Source organism: Pempheris klunzingeri, chromosome 11, assembly GCF_042242105.1.
Source record: "Pempheris klunzingeri isolate RE-2024b chromosome 11, fPemKlu1.hap1, whole genome shotgun sequence".
Lineage (NCBI taxonomy): Eukaryota > Metazoa > Chordata > Actinopteri > Acropomatiformes > Pempheridae > Pempheris > Pempheris klunzingeri.
In genome coordinates this window covers 6,653,576-6,679,194 of record NC_092022.1, presented here as the reverse complement: position 1 = coordinate 6,679,194, position 25,619 = coordinate 6,653,576, and the positions used below count along the sequence as shown (strand labels likewise).

At 42.4% G+C, this 25,619-nt stretch overlaps 1 protein-coding gene across 2 annotated transcripts in view; it reads right to left on the bottom strand.

The window, feature by feature from the left end:
* Positions 1-1,357: 1,357 nt before the first annotated feature.
* The window catches only part of LOC139209499 (helicase ARIP4-like), a 36,138-nt gene continuing 11,876 nt past the window's right edge, over positions 1,358-25,619 (bottom strand). For both annotated transcript variants that reach the window (XM_070839232.1, XM_070839231.1), the window contains exons 2-22: positions 19,737-19,980; positions 18,097-18,230; positions 17,756-17,920; positions 14,276-14,496; positions 13,908-14,090; positions 13,363-13,496; positions 12,263-12,459; positions 11,872-12,075; positions 11,592-11,730; positions 11,253-11,430; positions 10,785-11,003; positions 10,141-10,259; positions 9,824-9,948; positions 8,901-9,000; positions 8,569-8,774; positions 7,833-8,008; positions 6,767-6,963; positions 6,354-6,553; positions 6,080-6,169; positions 5,632-5,727; positions 1,358-5,462 (exon numbers count right to left, since the gene is read on the bottom strand). In XM_070839232.1, the coding sequence (XP_070695333.1) occupies positions 4,372-5,462; positions 5,632-5,727; positions 6,080-6,169; positions 6,354-6,553; positions 6,767-6,963; positions 7,833-8,008; positions 8,569-8,774; positions 8,901-9,000; positions 9,824-9,948; positions 10,141-10,259; positions 10,785-11,003; positions 11,253-11,430; positions 11,592-11,730; positions 11,872-12,075; positions 12,263-12,459; positions 13,363-13,496; positions 13,908-14,090; positions 14,276-14,496; positions 17,756-17,920; positions 18,097-18,230; positions 19,737-19,980 (4,418 nt within the window). In that variant the 3' untranslated portion in view covers positions 1,358-4,371. The remainder of the gene's footprint in view (positions 5,463-5,631; positions 5,728-6,079; positions 6,170-6,353; positions 6,554-6,766; positions 6,964-7,832; positions 8,009-8,568; positions 8,775-8,900; positions 9,001-9,823; positions 9,949-10,140; positions 10,260-10,784; positions 11,004-11,252; positions 11,431-11,591; positions 11,731-11,871; positions 12,076-12,262; positions 12,460-13,362; positions 13,497-13,907; positions 14,091-14,275; positions 14,497-17,755; positions 17,921-18,096; positions 18,231-19,736; positions 19,981-25,619) is intronic.

The window sequence follows — 25,619 nt, the reverse complement described above, 5'->3', positions numbered from 1 at the left end:
TCATCTCTGGCTATGGCTAATAAACTAAACTACTCTAGCTTATAAATTTGAGTTGGAGGCACAATTTAGGTCTAAAATCCTAGTTCTACGGTGATAGTGGATGTGAATTTCTCAATTTACAGACATTTATGATATATTGGAATGACATGTAATGAAAGATGAGGTGTACATACAAAACTAAAACAGGTAGTCAGGCGCTGCAATTTAATTAACATGCAAGTCAGCCAGTGAGCTGGGTTGATTCAGTCTTTGCAAGGCTATCGCCCTCAGTGTGGAGGATATTAATCAAATGAGACAAGATACTGTTATCATCCAGACATTTAAGACCCCTCACTAGAAAATAAAAATCAATGCATTCTTAATATTTATCCTCTTTTGGTGGGTGGAATAAACTGTGTGACACCACCAAGAAGCCAAAAAGTCACCATTTATTAAAGAAAGATGCGGAAAGTGGGCCAGTACAAACCAAAGTGAGATTTCAACCTCAATATTACAATCCAAGAACAGGATAATCAGATATAGAGCCTAAAGCAGGGGAGCACTGAGCATCATGACATCTGTACGAGTGCAAATAAATCAACAGAAGACAACAACTAAAATCATCTCAGCTATTTTCAGTTAGCCCAGTTCCTGCTGTGAATCGTGTATTCATTTGAAGAAAAGAAATTTCTCTCGAAAATGTTGGTGATTCATTTTGTAAATTCTGAGATTACCAGCTTTTTCTTAAAAAGTGACACATATTCAACTTTTTCTCCATCACATCGTAGGAGTAGGCATCATGGGTTTCAAACAGCGAATTAGCCTGCATCGCATTTTTGTCATTTAGTGTCCATAGATATCTTTTTCTGAAAACAAATTAATATTGGGTATTAAATATACCAAATACTGGGCTTTCATGTAAAACATCTGCATGTATTATCATCTGCTGAACAGAATAAAGTATTGTTTGAATCCGATTCCAGATTCTGAATTTTTAAATTTGAGTGAGAGAAACAAACACCACTAACACTAAAATGGGCCGTGAACTGGTGAAGTACATCTGATAAACGGTACAGTTGCTGTTTTCTGTTTGTATTTTAGGGCTTTTGGGTAAAGTTTCTCTTTTTAACGGAGTTTAACCAAATTACTGTCGCCTGTACTAATTAACAATAGGCATGTAAAATTTTGTCACTTTCAGACGGACATAATTTTCTGTATATTAAGTTAAAATTGCATACATATGCAATTATTTATATTTTGTAAGGTTGTGAATATTATCAGCTTTAGATGTGCTGGGGTGCCTGTGTGAGGGAGAGACAGGTAGGGTAGGCACTACATCCGCTACTACTATACTAAGTTGAAGAAATTAGGAAAAATATTATTTAGAACATGTTTCTTTTTATTTACAAACTTCAAAAAAACAAAAACAAAACAAGGATCTAAAAATAATCCAAGGTCATACACATCATCCATCGATAAACTACACAACAGGCTTCGACTAGAGCCAATCCTCAGAGCCAAGACAGCAGCTTTAATCCTCTCCTCAGCTAAAATGGAATTCAGACAGTCGCCTCGGCTTGTCCCACCGAATCGATTAGTATAAATAAATATGTAAATTCAAGTAGAAAGCTGTGAAATAAAAGAGCGGTCGAGTCAGCGGAGCAAGCGCCAAACTGACAACCTAACAGTTCAACGCTGAGGAAACTCGCTTGTTTGCTGTCACAGGGATGACACAGATGGACATTTGTGATGATATGGTAATGAGCAACCAAAAAAATAGGAAAAGAAAAGAGAAGCACTTGATATCATTATTTTCTTTTTCTGCGGATGTGTGGTTGAACTGCCTCAGTTTCTGACCCATTACTTGTGAATGAAGTTATTACTTATGATTCAGATACGTAGATTCAGTCATGAGAATATCCTGCGTGTTCACGATCTGGATACAAATCTGAGCTCATATGGACAAGAAAGGGGATTTAGAACAGCTCAGTATCACAGTTAATATCATTATATCCCTGAAGTCCTTTTTTTAGGGGGTTTCTCATGATCAGGAACTGACCAGAGTTTCCATAAATGGGATATGATATTTACTCGATCTTTCTTAAAGATGCTATACCGACTAATAACGTGCACAGTAAAGCGCTAACTGGTTGGTCCAAGTTCACATGTGCTGGGTCACACTGGCAGAAGTGTTTTCCATCTGTGGTAACACCAATAGTAATAGTAATGATAATAACTTGCAAACAAGACAAAAGCAACAAAAGGAAAAAAGAAATAAATTGTACAAAAATAAAAATACAAATGAATAAATATGCACAGTCATAAATAAATTAATTTGGTGAATTCAAACATTGTAAAAAGTAGAGAACAAAAATGAAACATGTGTAAACTAACAATTTCAGTATGAAGAACAGATACATGGAAGAGAGAGAACAGGAAATGCCTAGTCTTTACTTGATGATGTTAAGAGCTTCATTTTTCGACTAAACATCTGGTGGTTTTTAAAGCTCTCACTGCAGCCATTTTGGAGGAGAAGATTCCCCACTCGAGGACAGAGCCGACCATCAGTTCGTGTGATCAGACGGGATCAACTGAGACAGCAGAATGATGGTTTATGGGTAATCTAAAGGAACCTTGGTCACGTGACGAAGCTTTGAACCAGTCATAGACGTATACAGATCTGTGTCTCTATTACAGTGCAGTACAGTGTAGAGTGGAACCTGCAGGGTCACACAGACAGATGGATATGTATTTCTGGACTGTGGCCCGTGAGGATGCTGAAGAATAAGTGTGCTGCTGTGGCGGATTTCATTTCTGCTCTAAATCGTTGACAACATTATTTGGTCTCTTAGGACACAATCCTCTTCGCTGGAGGTTTCTGATGTGCTTGTGCATTCTCGGGTTTTTTTTTTTTTGGCAAAGCTACACCGTCTCTCCAAAAACAGTTTGGTTTCACAATGACCTCTGTTCACAAAATGAGATGAGACAGAGAAAGAAAAATAAACACAGCAGAGCAGAGGTGGAATCTGTGTCGTCGTCAGGAACGAGTTACCAAACCGAGTAACACAAGTTTCTATATATATATATTTTTTTTCAACAATTCCTTTTGTAACCCTTTAAAACACAACACACAGATACGAACACAGTAACGACACAAGCGTAACCAGAACTCGGGGTTGCGAGCTTAATTCCTCTGGGGTCTGTACGAATACATATATAGGCTTGAGTGAGTGTTTTGCATCGTTTTTCTCTAGGCTACAGTAAGACTGTGGGTGAGATTCAGAGAGCCGTAGTGACCGCCTGTCTCTCTTTAACGCTCCTCTCTCACAGTTAACATTCAGAAAGATGGAGGCAAAAAGGCATTTTCTGTTGGTTGTTTCTCCGCTACAAGGAGGACACCTCACAAGAACACAGTTTTTTCTCATTTTCACCTGGCTGTTTTTAGGCAATGATTTTCTTTAAAAAGTAAAAGAGATTACATAAATATAAAATACACACACACAAAAAAAAAAAAGAAAAAAAAAAAGAAAAGAAAAATCAGATCTTCCCACATCTGATGCCTAAATTGTCTTTTCAAAAAGGCCTGGTTTAAAGGCATTTGATTAAGCATACATTCTTGAGAGAGCAGTAATTGTCTTTAATCTCATCGAGCCTCAACCGCTTCTTCAATAATTCAAGATGATCCTGTTTCTTTTTCTCCAAGAGCAAAAACATACAATACCCCTGTCCTGGCAGTGAATCATTGAGTAGAATCAAAAATGCTTCCTCGTAGTTCTGTGTGATCTTTTACCTTTTCTTTTACTATTTTAGACGAATTCAGTAGCAATATTTGACAAATGACAAACAACTCATCAGTTACTGATATCTAACAAACGTTACTACCAGCTAACTCATTTATCACACTTTTATTTTAATATAAGCAACTCCACCCTACCGTCATCCTTTTAATTAGCTGAAAAAAAGCAAAAGAGTCTTGACATTTAGCAAAGCTGCAGAGCTAGAATCTCTTAAGTCAACAGTACAACTCGTGGCCGTTTGTGGTCACTGCAGGCCCACACTCAGCAGTACTAAGTCCAGTGATTAGTATTTCAATGCCAGTATTGGACAAAAACTTGGAAGCCCAAAGTCCTCTGATTTTCATTCTCCATCTTCTGGTTTTCAGCATAAAGATTTGTCGCTCTGTGTCCACTCTGTGTTCAGTCCCCATTCGGGCTGTTTCTCCAAGGCGGCAGAGACAGACAGAGGAAACACTTCAGCAGGGGCTCAGTTGTCGTCACTTATTTTTTTGTCCATCACCCTCACGACCTTGGCCCTTCAAAGCCTGCATCCCGGCAAATAGGACGTCGTCCTATTTTGATTATTATTGATTCAAACAGCCACATCCTTCATCTGTCAATGTCCCCTCACCTCGATTACGTCATCGTCATCATCCGAGCTGCTGGCGCTGCTGACATTCCCGCCGTTCACCAGCACCGGGCCCCGGTGGCCCTCAGATCGTGCTGAGGGGGAGAAGGAGGAGGGAGAAGATGACGAGGAGCTGGAGGCGGCGGTGGGAGGGTACTGGGAGAGGAAGCTGGCTCCGGCTGGACCAGGAGTGGCAGCTGGACCCGGCAGCCCGCCCGGAAGCATGGACCCTGTGTAGAGGCTAGCCAGAGACTGACTGTAAGACAGAGGGAAGCCTGGAGGGAGCATCCCAGCCATGCCCGCCATGCTGGGGCTCAGCATGAATGGTGGCAGGGCTCCTGGAACTGAACTGGCGGCTTTGACTGATGCAGAAGATGATGAGGAAGATGAGACGGCAGTAGCAGTGGTTGTAGTCAGCAAGGAGGAAGAGGAGGAGGTGGGGACTGCGCTGCCTCCGCCGAAGCCAAACAGATCTGGGTACATGTAACTGGGGTCCCCTAGTTGAGTGTGGGGAGGCTGAAAGTAAGGCGAGCCAGTCCCCATGAAGAGTGGGTGGCCCATTGACCCACCCAGCATGGCGGGGTTGAGGCCCAGAGGAGGGAGGCCGTAGCCCCCGGTGAAGGGGAAGCCTTGTGAGGCCATTGGGGCTGAGGAGTGTTTGCCTGCAGAGGGCTGCTTACTGGGCCGCTCGTCCAGGGATGGGGTGGAGGCTTTGCGCTTGGAGCCTGTTCTCAGGTCTTGGGCAGCGGTGGCGTCCATGTTGGGTTGGATTACATTAGTCACGGAGGCATCATGGTGGCTCATGTTTCCACTAGTATAGCTGCTCCCACTGCTGCCATTGGTCTGGACCGGTTTGGTGACAGGCAGGTTGTTCGTGTTGCTCTCTGGCTGAGCTCTGGAGCTGGCGGTGGCGCTGACTCCTGAGCCGCTCGTGTAGCGCTGCAACTCACTGATGATCTCTGGGCTGTCGGGTGAAATAGGGCGGGGCAAAGGCTTGGAGGGTGTCTGCTGCTTCCTGTCAAGTGACGGGCAGCCATTACTGCCGTTGGTTGACGCTTCCTCTGGTGGAGCCTGGAAGTCTGGGAAAAGGAAATAAAGGGTTAGACATGAGCTTTTGGAAAAGAACTCAACCCTTTACATGGACTGCGTTTGCTTCAATCGCATCATACTGCGCTCTATTTTCACATCTCTGCATGTCTGACTAAGGCTCCTTAAAGCGGAGTTCAATACTGTACTAACTTGTCCTACCTTTGGGTGGAGCTGTTGTACTCTCCTCTGCAGTCTTGGGCTTATTAGCTGCTCTGATGGCAAAGATTCGACCATCAGACGTCCTGATGTACGTCCCTAAAACACACAGGTGGTAGAGAAAGAGATGATCAGCACACAGAAAGTTTACTCTAACCTGCTCCATTAGGCGAAGCTTAGATGGTTTTCAGGAGCACTGTGATTGTTTATAGGGCTTCTACAGATGATTATCTTCATTACTAATATGTCTACTGTTATCTCTATTAATCTATGAACTGTTTTGTCTGACCAAAAGCCTTGAACCCAAAGATATTCATTTAAAAATGACAAAATACTAATTCTCATATTTGAGGCTCTGGAACAAGCAAATGTTTCAACGATTAATTGATTATCACGGCTTAACCCCAACATGCACAGAACTTTTCAAAAGTACACTGAAGAGGTTTTGTACCTTTGGTGCCTCTGATGACGTGGATGCTCTCTCCAGCAGTGATCCTGGCCTGGACATCTGTTGAACTGTTGGTGCCTGGGATCACAATGTCTGATACAGACCAAGAAAGACAAATTCATCATTACTCTTCAGCCAATATATCATCACAAGTAAATATTTGAAGGGAAAACAGGATTAACAGAATGAAAATGAACTAAAAATAGTGTGGGAATGGAGAAAGAAACTAAAAAACTGGTCAAATAAAAACAGAAGGTAAGATGTACAGTCTGCCTACCAGTAGTGGTGACGATTCTCTGCACAAACACCCCGGCTTTTTGCAGGCAGTTAACAGGGAAACCTCCGAGGCTGGATCCTGATGAAGTGTCGTCCGGGGCAGATCCTGCAGACGCCTGTCGGGGCATCATGGGAACTGGAGTTGACTGGACTGGCCGGACATTGGCCACTGGCTTCTCTTCAGTACGAGGTGGTGGACGCCTGAGCACAAAGTTTATTTCTTATGAGTTCATGGCAGAAGCTTCACGCTCCCTGAAACTGAAGTTATCCTTAACTAGAAGCTAAATCTTTTAACACAACCTTGTAACAGCTACTCAAGAACCGTTTGAATTAAACTAAACTTTCAAAAACTTTTTTTTTCAATTAGTTTGTTAATTTCTATGTTAGCAGTCATTGTTGCTGTGAGCCACTGACCAGTTTCTCTGACTGAAGGCGGGGATGTTGGTGAGGCTCTGGTCACTGGCAGGGTAGTAGTGAGCGTAGGAAGGGCGAGTGTACGGCACAGACGCCCTCTTCTCGTCTTCATAACCTTTTTTTGCCGCTTTCTTCTCAGTGTTGCTCAGCTTCATCTCCCTGCAGTCTATCAGCAGGGACTCATGGGGGAATGGTTGCTGGAAGGGGGAAAAGTGTGGATGACAAATTATGCCAGATTAATTTTTTCACCATTTTCAGAGAAGCAGAAAAGCACAGTGCCAGTGTGAAAGCTTTCACTTGATTAAGTAACTTAGAACATCTCAGTGAATACAAGTGATAATTCATAATCTCACTAGCTCATAAAATGATATGGTCATAAAATGCTTCTCCCCATTAAAGGGGAGGTTTTCCTGCCACTGTTGCCTAATACCTGATGCTTGCTCATGTGGGGATTCTTAAATCGTTGGGTCTCTCTTCATTAAAAAGTTTGGTCTAGACCTGCTCTTTATGGAAACATCTTGAGGTAACACTTGTAATGAACTGGCGCTATATAAATAAAGATTGATTGATTGATAGAAGTGAATTTGCTGCTTGCTTCACAAACCAGCTTAAAACCCTGTGAGCTCCTTTTGTGCTGTGAGAGTTTGATCAGGAAAGCATCCACTGAGAATCTCCAGCAGGTTTAATTATGAGGCGACTCACCACCTCTCAAACTCCCAGACGTCATGAGTGTTATTAACATGAAGCAAAGAGTAATTGTAGCTGCTTGGCTCTCACCTCAAATTTATTCCGCAAACAGATTTAAAGGGATAATTAAGGAGAGGTTTGTCAATTTCATTCAAGCAGCCACCATAACAGCCAGTGACTTACTGAATTAGCAGAGAACTGTCAATCATCTCTTGTACAGCCTACTTAAAATTAAACGTCTCTAGCAAATATTAAGCCTCACAATTCCACAATAAACAATGCAAAAAAATGTAACAGCAAAGCCAACAAAACATGCGCAACTTTAAAAACACCCTTGGGGGGGACAGTGTTTTTTCCTCAGTCACCTCCATTCATCTACCTTAGTAATCAGGTGAGGATAGAGGTGCAGCACCTGGCTGAGGACACCCTCCATGCTGTCCTGAGGATTCAGCTGGACGTGAGAGGGGTCCGGCTCCTCCTCTACGAAGTGAAGAAGAGATTCCACTTCTCTCCTGGTGAAGGTCAGCACGGGGTTCAGGTCGTCCACGACCCGGTCTAAGGGACGGAAGCAGAAAAGCCGACAGAGGAGAGGGAAAGAGGAAGAAAATGACTTATTGGAAAAAAAACAAAAAAAAAAACAACTGTTGACTAAAAAGCCAGATTTTTCCAACAGCTCTCCGAAGCATAAGCGGCCTCCATATGTCTGTCTCGCCAGTCAAAGCTTACAGCAAACACTTGAGACAGTTTACTCTGTCAGACAAGAGCCTCTTGGCTGAAGAACTCTGGTCTCAACACAAAGCTGATTATTTAGTTTTGGGAGGTCTGACTGCTGGAGGTTCACGCAGAGGGAGCCCGGACAGGGAATTTCACTACGTATGATTACTGACAGATGTGCGACAGAAGTGTTCAGCTGACGGAGTGGTGTTCACTGTTCAGTATATTCATGAGAGGAAATACAGAGTGCGCAATATTTGTATATTTAAGAAATCTACATGGAACAAAGGAACAAAACTACTTTACACAATTCCATGAGCTCGACCAAACCTATGCATTAGAGTAATTCCCTCCTTGTGGGATATTCAAACATAACTGATGAATGCGTTTTCGGAACTCACTTGACATTCCCTGTTTGGAGATCTGGCGGTCGTAGATCTTCCTCTCCAGTGTGAAGTCGCACACCAGCCGGTAGATGTGACACGGCTTCCTCTGACCGTAGCGGTAAACGCGGCACACTGCCTGGGCGTCATGGCACGGGTTCCAGGAGGCGTCGAACACCACCACACGGTTCGCCCCGATCAGGTTTACCCCAAGACAGCCAGCCCTGAGACCCAGAGAGGTCAGCAACCGGGTTATGTTTGTTATCGGTACAATTAAAGTATTGAAGTAAATATTTCACATCTATTTTCTTCCATCAACATAACTGTTGTTGTGTCTCTGTGTGTGTTACCTGGTTGACAGCAGGAAGACCCATGCTGATGTGTTGGATGGATCGTTGAACTGGTTTATCAGCCTCTCTCTCTCTGAGGCCGTTGTACTTCCATCCAGTCCTTCAGCATAACACACAACCAATGACAGGTCAAAAACAGGGTTTTCACTCAGTTTGCAAATTCTAAGTACTTCCCTTTTCTCTCAGCTTACAGCTTTTCTCCCCTTTCAATTATTCACTTGCTAACTTATCAGTATGTACAAACTCGAGGATAGTGTTATTTATTCTTGAAACCATCCTGACTTCAGTAAATAATGCAACTTTAACCCTGTGTGTTTGATTCTCCACCTGCTATTATATGTGAGCTAAAGGTAAAATAAAACAACAAATGTGGAGGACAAAAATAAAGATAAAGATATTGCATTTGTGCAAAATAAGATGACCATGGACATAGTTAAACTCAAAGGATTTTGACTTGATTGACAAGGTGGCCCATCTTTTAACTTCATCTAGGGACTTCATCCCTAAGATTTAATGGCTGACGTGACTAATGTAATGGATGCAGCTCATATTTTAAAGGAAAATTCCTGAAACACCAACTCTACAAAAGCTGTGAACTCCTGTCTGTGCCTGAGAACCATAAACCAACCAGCAGATGGCAGCACTCATTGTGAGTCAATGGGAAAGGAAACCAGAAAGAAAAAAAACCTTTAGATTTATCAATGTGAACCATGGGTTAAGCATGGTGGACACAAAAAACTGTTTATGCACCGTAAATGTCACTTCTCACTTCGCTTGAAATAACTTTTCCTCCTGCTCAAGCTTCCTTGACACATATTCAGTGACCATAATTGCAGGTTTCTGGACTTTTGGATATTCTGCATATTTTCTGAAACACAGAATGAGGAAAAAGCATGTTTAAACCATAAGTAGTGATTGCTTACTGTAGTAGTTGAGGTTGCGGACCCAGTGCTGGTTGGGTTTGTCTCTGGTGGACGTGTTGGGCGAAGGAGGCACTGGTCTCTTGGCCAGGAAGTCCTCGATCACTGTCAGAGTGGACAAACTCTGACTGCAGGAGGCAAAGGGCAAAATTAGGATCACAAGCCAAAAAAGCTTTCGTAATGTAAATGTAATGCAAAGTAATATACTTAGCTACATGTTGTTTCTGATTTATCAAGTAAGTGTGACAATAACTGATGTTAACCGACAAGAAAATAGTCTGTAGTATCCAGCTGAAGTGCTTGTGTCTCTGATGTTATACCTGAAGACGAGGAGTTTGTCGCCCTTCCTGACGCTCTCCTCAATCAGTTGGAACAGCAGCGCCATTTTTGCAGAGTTCTCGAGGATGCCGGGCTTGTAGTCACACATGATGTCCTTTGCCTGGCCGTGTGGAGAGACGGACTGTTAGTATTTACTGTGCTCCCCTTTACCTTTACAGTCACAGATTAGATGATGTCCTTCTTCAAGCAATTTAGACCATTTTGATTGAAAAGAAGTGAGGTTACATTGCTGGTTTGCAAACCTTACAAGCAGAGATAAAGCTGTTAACTTTATTTAAATGCGTAACCTCACACTCTTCAGTACAACATACATCGTGGAACTTAACTTAAAAATGTTCTTATACAAAAGAAAAGTGTGCATTAGTTAAATCACTATGTCTTAAGGAAGAACACCATAACTGAAATTAGGGGCTCTGTGTGGCCCTGAAAGTCGAGAAAAGACAAATGATAAAAATCTACATACTATAAGTTGGTGAGACCAGCTTTGTTTGAATTAATGGATAGTTCAAACTCATTCGTTACACTGCGTGTGGCCGCACTGAACTGACATCAGAATTACATTTGCAAAAACCTGCAGCTCAGTAACTTAACTAAATTAGTTTATATTGCAACTTGATCAACGTACCCATTCATAAGTGATGACCTGATTGGCTTTCTCCTGAAGCTGGTTGAGACTCAGTCCACCAATGGGGTTAGGATTCTCCAGGGGCTTGGACTTCTGATTAGGTGCCGTTGGGCAACGGGTGGGGCCTGTTGAAGTGATGTCATCAAGGTCCAAGTCCTGGTCGCTTGCCAGGTTTTCCTTCTGCAAGGCCTCGTACAGCACGTCTGGATGGTTCCAAATCTGAAGAATAACAGGAGATCAGCAGTATGAAAACACTATCACTGGATTTGCCAAGTTTGTTAAAATATACAGGAACTTAACATGGTCCAGAAACATGTTGACTTGGATAATAGCTGTAACAGTGCTGCAATGACAGCAGGACCTCATACAGAGTAAGAGGACATTTGTAGAATCATGCTTATCCTCTAATTGCAGATAAAATAGATGGATATATGTGAAAAAGAGGCCCTTTAGTGTGCAACTCCGCACCTTGCAGCAGACGCAGAAAGCCTTCAGTGGGTTGAGGCTGAGCCAGCCGGTGTTTCCCGCCTCTCTGAAGCGGCTCATGAACTCTGTGTAGAGTGCCCTCTGCAGGGGAGACAGACGCACCAGGATCACATGTTCCTCTTTGGTGGGCAGCTGGTCCATCAGGACGTCGTGGCCTCGCCTGGAATGAAGACGAGTTGCGGTCAGTACTTGTCAAGTCTTATTAAACATGAAGAAAAGAAAAAAGGTCGAAACCAGAACGTTTGTGCTCTCCCTCTCTAAGGGAGTTCAAGTTCTGTTTCGTTTGCAGTAGTTGTGGGTTTATAAAAGCTGTTGTCTCACCTCTGCACGAAGCCCTCCAGAAGGCTGTGCAGGACGTGGCTCCTGTACCTCATTAGCTGGATGTCGTGAGGCGTGCTGTCCAAACACTGCCCATTCAGAATGGGACGCTCAAACATGTTACTGAACTCCTGCCGCGTACCTGAAATACGTACAGGACGTAAAGGCTGTAGTTAGAAGTTTAACAGAGAAACAGCCAAACATCACCTGTCTTTAAAAACACCAGCTGCATGCTAATGTCAGCGAGGGATTGTGACACCCGTTCCCTGATCTTGTCCCATACCTAGGAAGTCGGGTCGCACAAAGTCGACCATGCACCAGTACTCAATCAGGTTGTTCTGGAGCGGATAGCCGGTCAGGACGACACGGCGCCGGGTTCGGATGTTCTTCAGCGCCTGAGACGTGCTGGCGTGGCAGTTCTTGATGCGATGGCCTTCGTCACAGATCACCACGTCTGGACCAGGCCTGGCCAGAGCTCTCTCGATACCTGGAGGATGACGGGCAAAAAAATATGTGATTTTCTACATTAGTGCTTTAAAAAGTCACATATAGCAACATTTTTGCTCCTTTTTCCTCCTCCTCCTTGTCCCCTCTGTTCATCCTTCCCTATACCTTCCCTCCACCCTCGACCTCTTATTTTGTTTCTCCCGCCTCTCCCATTTTATCTCTCCCACCTTTGAGCAGCTCCTGCTGCCTGTCCTCTTCATCCAGGTCGATGACGACAGGTCCAGTTGTTTTCTTGCTCTTCTTCTTCCTCCCTGCCACAAAGCTCTTCTTCAGCGACAGGAGGCGGTACATCTCGTAACCCATCAGCAGCACCCCTCCATCCCGCGCCCAGTCCTCCACCACCTTGGCCCTGCTCGTCGTGTTCCTGGGAAACATAAAAAGAGGTTAAGTTACGACTTTACTCAAAACTTAGGCCACAGTTACTTAACTTCTCTCTTACAAAGGCATTGTGACTTGGTGAATTTGGCATCTCTAAGTGGAAAAATAGAAAATATCTGAATTACAGCAAAGCAATGAGAGAAGAAAAGAGAAGGAGATGAAGAAGAAAATGTAATAACAGCTCAGCAGGTTATTGAGTATAAAAGAGAGTAAACTAGAATTAATGGCATTGTAACCAATCATTTTAATTATAATAAATTACCAAGTAATTACAAAATGAGTAATCACTTCAGAGTGGTGCTTAAACAGTAGGAACAAATGCTTGTTAATTTTATTAATTTGTAAGTGTTAACGCTGATTAGATATTTTTTAACTGAAACAGAATGAGGTTACTGTGTCATGGCCATATCATGGAACTGCACACTCATGCAGCATTACGTCCTTCCTTTCAAATCCCCCCCGACCCAACACACACACACAGACACACACACTTGTGCAATCTTTTCAGCAGAAACAGCTGTTGAGACAGGGGATGAAGGAGGGATGGAAGAGAGGACGAGCCAGATGGGGATCAACTGAAAGGTCGGCGCTGCCTTTTTTTTTTTTTAAAAAGATGGACAGTCTCTTCCCAGTGTTGGATCAACAGAACTGCATCCAATCAAATGAGGTGGCTTTTAAACTCATCAATGAATCTGCTGCATGTGTGTGTGTCTGAGGAAGACGCACACACACATTTTATGTCCTGCAGGATATAAAAATCTTACTTTCCTATTTATCTACTGTTATGAACAATATTGTAATGCACGTTTCTCTCAAGGTGTTTTTATTTTAATATAAACAAAGCAAGCGGTTGGGTGAGAGGATTCAGGCTTGTGTTACTGTCTCTCACTTGTGTTCGTCGTTGAGGATGTGAACCTTGAAGGCACGTGGCGTCACCAGTCTCGGGTCGATGTCTGGAGGTAATGCCTCTGGCGGGGGGACCCACATGTTGAACTCGGACAACCAGTTCTGCAGCGTGTTCACCTGGGACGAAATTAAGAGTCAATCTTCAGTCATCATCATCATCTTCAAGTTCACATGTTCTTTGTGTTCATGTCTAATCTCCTTCTGAAATGATCCACAGCCCAGCTGCCTGACAGAATACTTGATAGTTCCCACTTAGACCACTCATTTTAGAAGTACAAATGTCCAAAATGTGCTCCTTACAGCTTCACAATATGAAATCAGTTGCTTTTCTCTTTTGCTGAAGATTGTAGGCAAGATGGAAAACCTGTTGTGTCCAAGCACTTTTGTACATTCATTCACATTTTTGATTGCATTCTTGATACATCATTCATTTGATTCACTTTGCAGAGAAAAGGTCACGTGTGTTTACATATTACTGATTCAATCCCTCACATTTCTGTGTAGTTCAACATTAAATCTGCTGCTTACAGGTACGATGGCGAGCACAGTGTGGGCCTTGGTGTTTCTGAACAGGACGTCGATGAAGGAGATGACCTGCAGCGTTTTGCCCAGGCCCATGCTGTGAGCGAGGATGCAGCCGAATCCGCTGCTGCTGCCGAATCGCTCCACTGACTCCACCAGGTTGTCGTACAGGAAGCGAATTCCGCCGATCTGAGGAAGTGATGGAGAGCGGAGGGACGGGGGGGAATATTTATTTATTTTTTGATTTAACCTCTCAATTATTTTCGTGCTTTGATAAGATTCTGATTTTTTTCCTTGTATGCACCTTTAACGGTGCAGGAACAGCAGACAGATGGACCAAACTTGTTGGCTTTGAGTGCAGCAGTAAGAATTACCTGGTGAGGTTTGACTGCCCGCGCCAGCTGAGACGACAGGAAAATGTCCTCCTCTGCAGCTGGATGGTTCACGTTGACCAGCACCCGGCCCTGGGCGTCTGGTTGGTTGAGGGTGTCGTTGGCGTGCACCCCGCTCGACTCGCTCTCTTCTTCCTCGTTGGTGGACTCGCTGCTGACGTGGATGATGGCGTCGTCCTCGCTTGAGCTCAGATCGATCACATCTGCGAGGACATTTTTATCTCAGTCAGTTGTTTTCAAAAGAGATGAAGAATCTTGTAAATCTTATCAGTGGATAACAAAAAGTGAACAAGGAAGCCAGTGAACAGCAGCTGGGTTGCACTTTTACCCAGGGAAACAGTTACTGCAACATTTTTATTGGCCTTGATAGATTTATCACAAGTAATGTGGTGGACGGAGGCTCTGTCATTAGCACAACTTGTGTAATGTTACATCAAACATGGACGTCACAAATGCGTGTGTGAGTGTGTGTGTGTGAGCAGAAAGACACAAATCCATATCTGATAAAAAGGCCTTCAATGTCAATGGCATCAAGTGGTGCAAGTTACACAAGCTGGCAGTCTGTGAGGGCACGACAGGAAGGGGGGGGGTGTGTGTGTGTGTCAGTATGTTAGTATGTGAGAAAAAGAGAGAGGGAGAGAGAGGGAGAGAGCTTATATAACTGCAGTGAATGGCTGGTTATACAAGTAGGATTAGAGTGGAGGGGGAGACTGGTTACACAACCCCAACTAGAAATGTCACTGTGCCACTGTGAGTGTGTGTGTGTGTGTGTGTTTGTTATGTGTGTGTTCTGGCTCATAACTAGGATTAGCCAGCTTTATTGCTCTACAGCCCCGCTCTGATCTGCCCCACAGACACTCTCTCCCTTTCATCTCTCTTCCTCCCCTCTCATCCCTCCATTCGTTTTGTTCTCTCCTTCGCTTTTGTCTTTCTTATCGCCCAAATCTACATATCAATCTTCATATCGTCTGCCTCTATTTGTTCGTCCCGTCGGCCTACCACCTTCTCTCTCCCTCATTTGTGTGTGTCTGTGTGTGTGTTACAGGTGTGTGTGCCTGCAGTTTGACTCGGTCTTCTCTTTCAGTGCAGAACATACGCGTGTTTATCCCCAACTGAGTGTGTGTTGAAGTGTGTGTTTATCCTTGGATCCTGTGTGTGTGTGCACTCGGGCAATAAGGGAACGGTACATGATGTACCCTGTGGAGGTTTTAAATATTCTGATGCACATGGGAGCTAATCTACAAAATGTCCCTCCACTTTTACACACACACACACACACACACACACACACACACACACACACACACACACACACACACACACACACACACACACACACACACACACACACACACACACACACACACACACACACACACACACACACACACACACACACAGGAACTGAGGGGATTTTTGACTGCAGTTGTTTAAATTGCAGGGAGATTTTCATTAATTGGGTTGTTTCTAAAAAGGCAGTCTGTTCACCCTTGACAGAATTCTATGCTAATTGAACATGTGATCGCTGCGTTGTTCCTGCGTTCCTTGTGTCTACGGTTCTGAGAAGAATTCAGATGAATGTCGGCTCAGATATCTACCGTGTTGTGGCTTTTGAGTAAAAACAAATTTGGGTTGTTTTTAAATCCTCCTATTTTTTTCCTGGAAATTCAAGATGATGTGGCCTTTTAATGCGCCAACTTTCCAGACCCCTGGGCCCAGAAAGCAATTTGAAACAGAGTGTGTAATTTAATAAACGCATGGCTGTCATAAGGCTATTAAGGCTGCTTTGCTTAATCTCAGAGAGACTGATGCTTTAGAGATGTGAGGTTTCCACTGCACACCGACAAACTACCGGAGCTGTGAATGTCAAATTACACCAATGGATCGGTTTTCAGCTGACAGGTCTGAATGTATGGAGCTATAATGAATGTTAACTGAGGTGAAAAGCAGCTGTATCCTGAAAACCATTCAGAGATAAAACATGTCTTAAAAAGTGACAGACAGATTCACTCCGGGGGAGTTTAACTTAAAGACTTTGTTGTGACAGAAAAATTAAGAGTTGCACTCTATTTCTCAAACTGTAGTAACTACTTTAACAGCTTCAGTACTGAGATCTTTGATAATCAGCTGCAGCTCTCACTGGGACAAAGCACAGTGCCAACAACTGAGCTCACCTTCAAAGACCAGGATTAAGAGCCTTTCAAACACTTCTCTTCATAAATGTGACGTTTGACTGTTTCATCTCTGAATAAACCGCTGACTTTTCCTTACAAGTCATGACAGCAACCCGGCTAGGACTACTATCGTTAATGCAGTTTTGTAATAAATTGATTTAATTCAACAATTTTTCCATTGAAGCTGCTGAGAAAATTCTCCACTTTAAATGATGAACATTTTTAATGTCATTCATGCCATCTGTTTACAGTTTAAATTTCACCTTTTGTGTATCACATTTGCAGCTCAGTCCCCTAACTAAAATCTATAACAGTATCTATAATATAAAAACAGTAAGAAACTAGATTATAATTGTGCCTGGGCTGAAAAATTTCTAAAACTGGACCATGAAGAAATTGTTTTTTGATTTGAATTGAATCTTAACACATCTTACCAAAGCTCAGACAGTGCTGTTATGGCTTATTTAAGCCTTAGCTCAGAATGTGCAACTGCAATGATGGGTATTGAATTATCTCACTGTTAATATATCATCCATCCGTCAGGAAAGTTATATAAAGATGGGGACGCAGAGCTGTGTCCCTATCTGCTTTCAGGAACTGACCTACTGGCCCACTTACACAATCTGAGGTCAAAGGGGCAATCTGGGCCAGAGACCTTCAGTATTTCACTCCGATGTAACCACAGTCTGATCCATCTGTGCTTTATTTGAAATCTACAGTCTTCAGGGTCTCTTATTATGATCTGCTGTTTTCTTTCCACATCCTTATTTTCCTTATAAATCTTTCCTTATAAACCTGACCTTCAGATTCAGGATTCTTCTGTCTAAAATGGGCTAAACAAGCACAATAATGTTTGTCCAGAAGCTCATCCTGATCCTGATATTCACCAGAAAGTTTTAAACACAAGGGACAGGATGGAAACTTTTCCATTATTTCTACCTTTTCTATTTTTTGAACGAGCTACCTCAACAAACTTTAATGAGATCATTGTTTTCACCTATCTTAAAAACAGCACTGGAAATAAAGCACTGACAGTAACATGGTCAAGGACTCACTTAAAACATGAAGCAGCAACACAAAATAAAACACTTCATTCATTGTAAGCTAATGACACTCGAGCCATAAAACCTGTGGAAAACATCCTTCTAATTTGCTTTTTTTTGTACTTGTTTTTAGATCTTCAAAATCCAATTTCAAGTACACCTTTCAGAAAATTATGATTAAATGCAGAGTGCTTTAGCTAATATTTGATTAACAGTAGGTGTGTGTGTGTGATTGTGTGTCTCACCTGTTTTGTGTGTGCGCTCTCTAGTAGTGGAGGAGGGTACGTCTGTCTTCCTGTCGTCCTCGCTGATGCCGGTGCTGCCGGAGTCCAGGCAGATCACTTCCTGTCTGACCGACTTCGCTTGCTGCTGTGACGCCGTTGATGCCGACACGTGCTTTGTCACGTCGCCTGGAGAGAGGGAGGAATGGGAATGATGCCGCAGATCAAGAGAGGAAAGAAAGAGGAGAGGGAAGGAGGGGAAAGACAAAAGTAGGCAGGAGACTGGGAAGAAATGGAGGGACAGAGGGGCGATTTCAAGGAAAGGGGACCGTCATTTTTGGGGGGGGGGGGGTACGTGCTCTCACCAGTTGTGTATTCAGGCAGCAGCGGTACGGGGAAATCCTGTTTTCTCTGCTGCTCCAGACGGCGCCTCCTCTCCAACTCATCCTGCTGGGCGGCTTTGGTCACTGACTCCAACTGATGCTCCCTCAGTAACTTCCTACACAGACAGAGAGAAAAATAAGTCCATTATCACCCCATTCTGCAGCTCTGAGGAGCTTTTGAGCCTCTTTTAGATAATTGTTTTGGTTTAAAGGCACATTTACTGCTTGGCTCAGTCTCAGTGCAAAAGTTTAGCATGCTTGAGAAAATCTGAACAACCACTTTCATAATCTAACGCAATTAGAGGTGTTCATGTGAAAGAAGTAACGCAACACAAATGTGATGTTGTATATGGAGATGATGAATATGATGAAATGGCTTTTGGACCCCAGGATGACAAGCTGGTGCCAGTGGCATTATCAGCTCTTTAATACATGAATAAACCCACTTAACTCTACATGCACAGCAAACAACAGATGGAAAAAATAAGCAATTAGCTAATGAATGAGAAACATGACAACCAAATGAATGCTAATGTCATTAAGTGTATGCTGGATGTGTTCGCTAATGCGTTAAGCCATAAGGGCCATGTCAGGTTCTGTGTCTATTAGCTTGACTTTGAGTTCTTCGGCTCCTTAATGGTCAAGGTTTACATTTGAGAAATAAAATGTAGCCTATTGAGTATTTAGTCTACTTCAATAAAAGGCAAAGATGGTGGACGATACATTGCGTGTTTGTAGTCTCTAGTTCATGTGTCAACAGTGGCACAAGCACTGGATCATTATTATCATTACGATTAAACTCCCTTAAGAAGTTTTTGCAGCAAAAGAAAATTGCCACAGTTTTGACAGTTGCATAATTTCATTATTTGATGGCAAAAGAATTAGACAAACTATCCATTGTTGAAATTCTGGGGAAATCACACAAATTAGTGCTACACATTTAGATGAGAAGGTGACTAATCAGTGCTTGTAATGTAACAGACAAGCATCTTCTACATTACTCCACTCCTTATTTATACTTGAAGTCCCACATGTTTGCTGTCATTGTAAAGACGCCGCGATGTAAACGCAAGAGCATACTGTAAACTGGCTCGTGCTTTAGTTCTTCCATAAGAAAGTGAAATCTCATAATGAGGAGAGGGAAGAGGAGGGCAAAACGAGATACAGCAGAGGGATGATAAATCCTACTATCTAGCCAACAATGAGTGTTATTAGTAATACAGTAAGTGTTGAAAAAGCTTAGTGAGTGTTAGTTTACTCTGGACCTCAGCAGAAAAATACTCCGGGGAAGGTGTAGTAATCCCTTTCATCTCAAGGTTCGCTGGTTACCGCTTGCCAAGCACAATTTAGTTTAAAAAAAAAAAATGGCTGAGAGAAGCTTGTAGTGCACTTTGATTTTCTTTGCTTTGTAATAATGTCACAGCAACAATCATTTTCTAAGTATGGGAATCAGTTTCTCTCATATAGTAAGTTCATCTAAAGCTTTAAGAAGAAATGATGGCAGGTTAATTGTTGTGGTTTATACCGCAGTTCCTAACGGATCCCTACAGGACAAACAAGAGAGCATCTGTCTGAACTTTTCCACTGAGACAATGGTTGAGGTTGAGGTGAGGGTTCAGCACCTGATGTTTCGTCTCATGTGTGCCGGTTTGGAGCTCCTCTTCTTGGTTCCTGACAGGGCGGAGGGAGGGGAGGGGCTTTGGCTGGCCGGCCTGGACCGGGGTCTAGAGGCAGGCTGGGAGGGTGGAGGGTGGTCCGGCGTCCCCCCTGAAGGTGAGGTAGATGGGGGAGGGTTGCACTGCCATGCGGCTGAATCACCTCCCTGCGCCTCATTCTCGGAGCTGAAGGGGGCGCTGTGGGACTGGTCTGTATGAGGAAGACAGGAAGAGAATAAAGGTCATTTTTTTCCTTTTTTACAACCCCCCATGACTCATACTTGTCCCATTAAACTTCATGAGTTCTGTTCACTTAATATGCTATTCAAACAGAATTGAAAAGATATAACCGTTACGCAATTGCACAGCCCAACCATCAGTGGAAGCTAGCGGATTGTAATGAAAAACGTGTGTGGTGGTTGTGTGGGTTTGTGTAGTTTGAGGAAACATTTGAAACATATTGCTAAAAGCGTTGAGAAAAGCACAACGCTGCCCTGAGAAAAACAGTCAAATTTCAAAAACAAAACAAAACAACCTAGATTCAAGAATGAATTCTGAATTGAATTCTCAAAGATGCCCCCTCTAGTCCTTTCATTATCCTACTGTATGTAGGTACAGTATGTGTACGTATGTTGTATTATCAACTGATGTCTGTGAAGTATGTTGAGGTTTTTCGCTGAAAATCCACCATTTTGCAATTAATTTCCCTCTGCTTCCCCTTCCTCAAGTGAAAAGTCTCTAGGCTTTACAAATGAGCAGCATGTCTGCTCATGGAGGACAGAGTCAGAGTTGATTTTGGAAAAATTCTGTCAGCAGAGTCACAAAGGCTGAATGGCTTGTATAACAGAGTGTTTTATAATAGTTGGTGACTCAGGGGAAATAGCATGAAACAGCTTGATACTGATACAGCTTCACAACTTAAAAATATACCCAACTGCCACATCTAGGCCAGCCCTCTCTCCAAGGCTCAGCGGGTGTCTGGTTGTGTCATAAGAACAACCTCAGCTCACCTCCTATAACTGCTCTCAGCACTGATAACACTGAAAATCACGTCAATTTATTACAACTGTCAGTAAACAGGAAGACAAATCATTATGTGACCTGAACCATCCCAGGTCAAATGCGTAGATCCTCCCATTAAGTACACAGACAGATTTATTACATCAGCGCTGTAGGCATTACTTTTCCGCTATGGTGTGTTAAATGTTCATCTGTCCATGTTGGGAGGCCATGAAGGCAACACGGGGCAATGAAAGCATGTGTAGTTCAACAGCTGGACCAACAGTAGCAATGTGCAACCAAATATTTAGATTTTTATTCTTCTATTAATGAAGGTCTACTGACCTCCTTTGTAAAAAGAGGGCTTAAGACACCAAATGAAACAACCTCTGGCCACCACTATTAAAAAATTACATATTATATTTTGGTCCAATATTGAGGCACAAACACACTTCATTCCCATCCGGTATCTAGTAATTATCAGAGCAATTATTACCGGATGGGCAAGCGGTGTATATTAGATCACAGATTTGACAAATACTAAATCAGATGGCTAAATTTCATTTTATTCATAAATCTTCTCAGTGTTTCCTATGTTTATTACAACTTGTTTTTCCAGGCTGATGACATCTTTCCAATCATGCCTGTTTACTGTCTTTGAAATGGAAACTTCCATCAAACTGGTTTGACTCATTCGAGCTGCTATTGTCGAGCCAGACAGAGCCTGTGAGGATTATAAACTTCTTCAAATAAGCATTTAACTACATCACATTTGGAAAACGCCATAAAGAACATTCCTCTCATCCTGAGCCAAAGCATACTTCAATACAAAAACATGAAAAGTGCACCATATGGCACCTTTAACTCTGTCCTGTTTGTTTTATTTCTATCCCTCTATCTTTTTCTGAACTTGTCTTCGTTTTTAGTTCTCTCTGTGTCTTCTACCCTCAATCTGCCCGCATTTCACTTTCACCTTTCTTCGTCTTCTCTCCTCCTCCTCCTCCTCTCTCATTTGTTCTGGCAGAGACACACTGAACCAGATCTGAGGCTTATGTAAGAGCTGGATCATAAATATGGACGGCTTATGAAACACAAGACAGGACACAAACACTGACACACATACACACGCAAAAACCACACAAACACACACACACACACACATTCCAGAGGACAAGTGTTCACATAAGAATGTAAATCAACACACAGGCACGCGCACGCATGCATAAAAATGTGTAGGCCAGTCCGGCCAAGAATCAGCCTGGGATGACTGGACAAACAAGGATTCGCTGCCAAAACACACATGATTTTCAGTTTCAGCACACACACACACACATACAAACATACTTGCACAACGAAAGCAATACATAAAAGACATACATGTTCACAGCATGACGTCTGGCAAACCCTTGTATTATGAGAATACACACACACACACACACACACACACCCCTTAACATAATTGAGCATGGAGGCTGGTGATGAGCTCACAGCGAGTTGAAAAACAACTTACATAAAACGCCCCTTCAGTCTATCTATGTGATAACAAACTTCTTGATGTGGCTGCTAATGACACCAGCCTGTCTCAGCTGTTAGTGTGTGTGTGTGTGTGTGTGACTTGAATCACTTTCAGGGACACACGCGCACACACCAGACTAAAGGCCAGCTAATTGGGCACAGCTTGTGCTACTGGGCACAAAAGCCCTGTACCCTGTTGGTAAAACATTGATTTTTGGGTCAGTGGTTAAGATTAGGGTTAGGTTATGTTTTAGGCCGCTAGTGGTTTGGGTTCAGATAAGTCTGCAGGAAATGAATGCATGTCTATGTAAATACCCCAAAAGTGACTTAAGTAAATATGTGTTTGTGTATGGGCACATGTGTGTGTGTGTGCTATGTTTATTTATCTAGAAGGATTTCAAAGTAATTGCAATCATTGTGATATTAAATGAGTTGCTGCCCAAGCAGATAAAGGAGTAAACGACTTAAAAGCGACTTAAATCACAACTGTACGAGAAAACATTTAGAATCCACCCAGGCTGCAAAAGCCTCATATTTTGTTATGTTAATGATCTTAAAGAATCGGTTAGACCTCTTCAATCTGTGCTGAGATAAGAATCTATATATATCTGGTTCAATTTTATCTGTAGCCTATGTTTCTTAAGAGCAAAGGTTCTCTGTGGCTAATAAGGTAAGTTTGTTGATTTAAAGGGTTTAAATATGAAATTAATTCCAAATGATAAGAAAACAAAAATAGACCATGATTTCTTGTCAAGTGTGTGCAGTGCTGTGACGTATTTCCTCGGTTCAGAGTTTATTGCTCATGCTAATACCCCTGTCCTCCTTCCATTTATTTCAATTAAAAAAAAAACAGGAAACATAAAACACAATTTTCTGTGCACATGACCACATGATATATTTTTTCCAGGAACTAGTTACCAGACATTGTTTGTCTGGAACAGTAAAGGTAAAAAGCTTTCATGAGGCTGGACAGAGGTTTAATGCTTATTATATCAATTAGGGAGTAGAGAAGCACAACAAGAAGTTTTTAACATGAAGATGTCCCAGATTTAAAATTACTCATTCACTTAATCACCCCATCCTCTCCCTGTTTTACCCCTGCCTCCCTCCAACTCTACCTTACAGAACAGTTATATAACGATTCCTGAAATGCACAGAGCCTCAACATCACACACACACACACACACACGCACACGCACACGATGAGCACTTAAAAGAGACACTGAGGGGGCAGAAAGGAAGGGAGAGAAGAGAGGGGAGAGATGAAAGCGAGGTCATCATTCAAAGAGAAAGAGAAATGTACTTCAGAGTGAGATGGAGGTGGACACACACACACACACACACACACACACACACACACACACACACACACACACACACACACACACACACACACAGACGTAGATTCTGGGAAACCGATCTGTTTCCTACTTGGGTCAAAAGGACAACAAGTCCAGGAATTATTCACCATGGGGGGTGGTGGAGGGGGTATATACACTGACTGACACTGGACTATGAAATATGTTACGAAATGTGATTTTATAGGTTGTTAAACACACCTTGTCCACACATGCAACACTTGCTTTCAAGCAGATTTAGTATATCCAAGATGTTTTAAGTATTTCAAATATAGTTTGTTTTCCCTACAGCAGAGGAAAAAGGAAAAGAATCACCTAATGTCTCCATCATTTTTGGTGCAGACAAATCTGCAGACTTCTGTTTTAGCCCGATGGTTTAATCTGAGCAGATATGAAAAATAGTTACGTTTCTAAGGACGCATCATGGAATAAGAGATTAACAAACTGAAAGAAATGAGAGAAAAAATTGTAAAGATAATATTGCACCGAGAAAAAGCAGTTTCCTGTTACATCAAGTAATAATTCTGTACAGGATTTCAGTTTCCAGTGAAGATTAATGGGAAATGAGAGTGGGATGCTGTGTAACAGGCCATTAGCAGACAGAAGTTACTGACACACTGTCCAACATAACAACCACTTTCATGGTTTTACCAAAGAAATTCATGTATTTTAGAAAAAGATAAGGACTCAGTATCAATATGTTGTTAGCTGTAATCATATATGTGCCTATGGTGGTACGAGGATTAATTACAAACATTAATAGTTAATTAAGTGAAAATTCCCTCCTTCACTGCCCTGTTTATTGTGTAAAGCAAGGTCAACTGAAGAACCTGATATATCTGTAAATTGTCATGGAGCGATCTATCAAACTGTGGCAGCATCATAGTCACAGACCATAGAAAAAGAAATTAAGCAAAAAAAAAACGAAAATGAAGACACCACCCTGAGCTGGGAGAATTGCAGTGGAGCATTTTTCAGTATTTTCTGGCATTACAAGACAAGCCAATTAATCAAGAAAGGAATAAAGGGATTAATTGATAATGAAAATAATTGTTATGTGTGTGACCGCTAAGCTGATTAGGCTGGAAACTAAAGCAGTGTCCTTTCTTTTGAGGTTGGATTTTTCTATCAAAGCGTGGACACTCTGGCGTCAGTCTCAGCCACTTATGTAACATTTGTCACTTTGGCTGAACGCCAAGCTTGTATTGTTCTATGGCATTAAAAAAAAAAAAAAAAAAAACTTTTAAAAGAACTACATTTCAAGAGAAATCGTGCAGGGGTTCATGCAGAAAAACAAGTGTCATAACATCCAGGATACATGTGTGCCGTCGGCTATCTAACCTCTCATCCTGCCTCTGTTATGGTTAAGTGTCGTCGTCCCAGGTGCTCACGGGACTGAACTCAATTACGAAAAATTGGAGGAGACGTCACATTCATAACCGAGCAGCTGTGACTTCGTTTTCATAGACGCGTTTGGAGGCTGTCGAGGTGAAGTGCCACACAAACACGCACACGCACACTTGCAAACACACACCTTGGGGAGAGTCTTACGGCATCATGACCAGACAGTGGGGACAGGTTATACAACAAACAAAATGCATTACATAACCAATGAATCATTCCATACCTCCAACTGCGGAGCAGGGGAACTGAAAGTCTCTCTTGAATTGTGCTCAACAAATACACACACACATATTTTGGGTGCTGTGGAAATGAGACTGCGACACAAGAATGGCAACCCTCCAAACAAAATAGCCACTCAGATAAAAGGCCAGTCATTGACTTTTAGACACACACAAACAAACGCATATTACTAGTCATCACAACCTCTTACAAGGAAGGAGTGAGGCTGGTGGCATTTACATATCTATCGGGAAGGCAAAGTTGGAGGTACAAACGGGGTAAAATCCACAAGGTGTTGGTTTTAAGGAATTCAGACTTAAGCAAATCCCAGTGGTACCATGATCCACTTATCAAT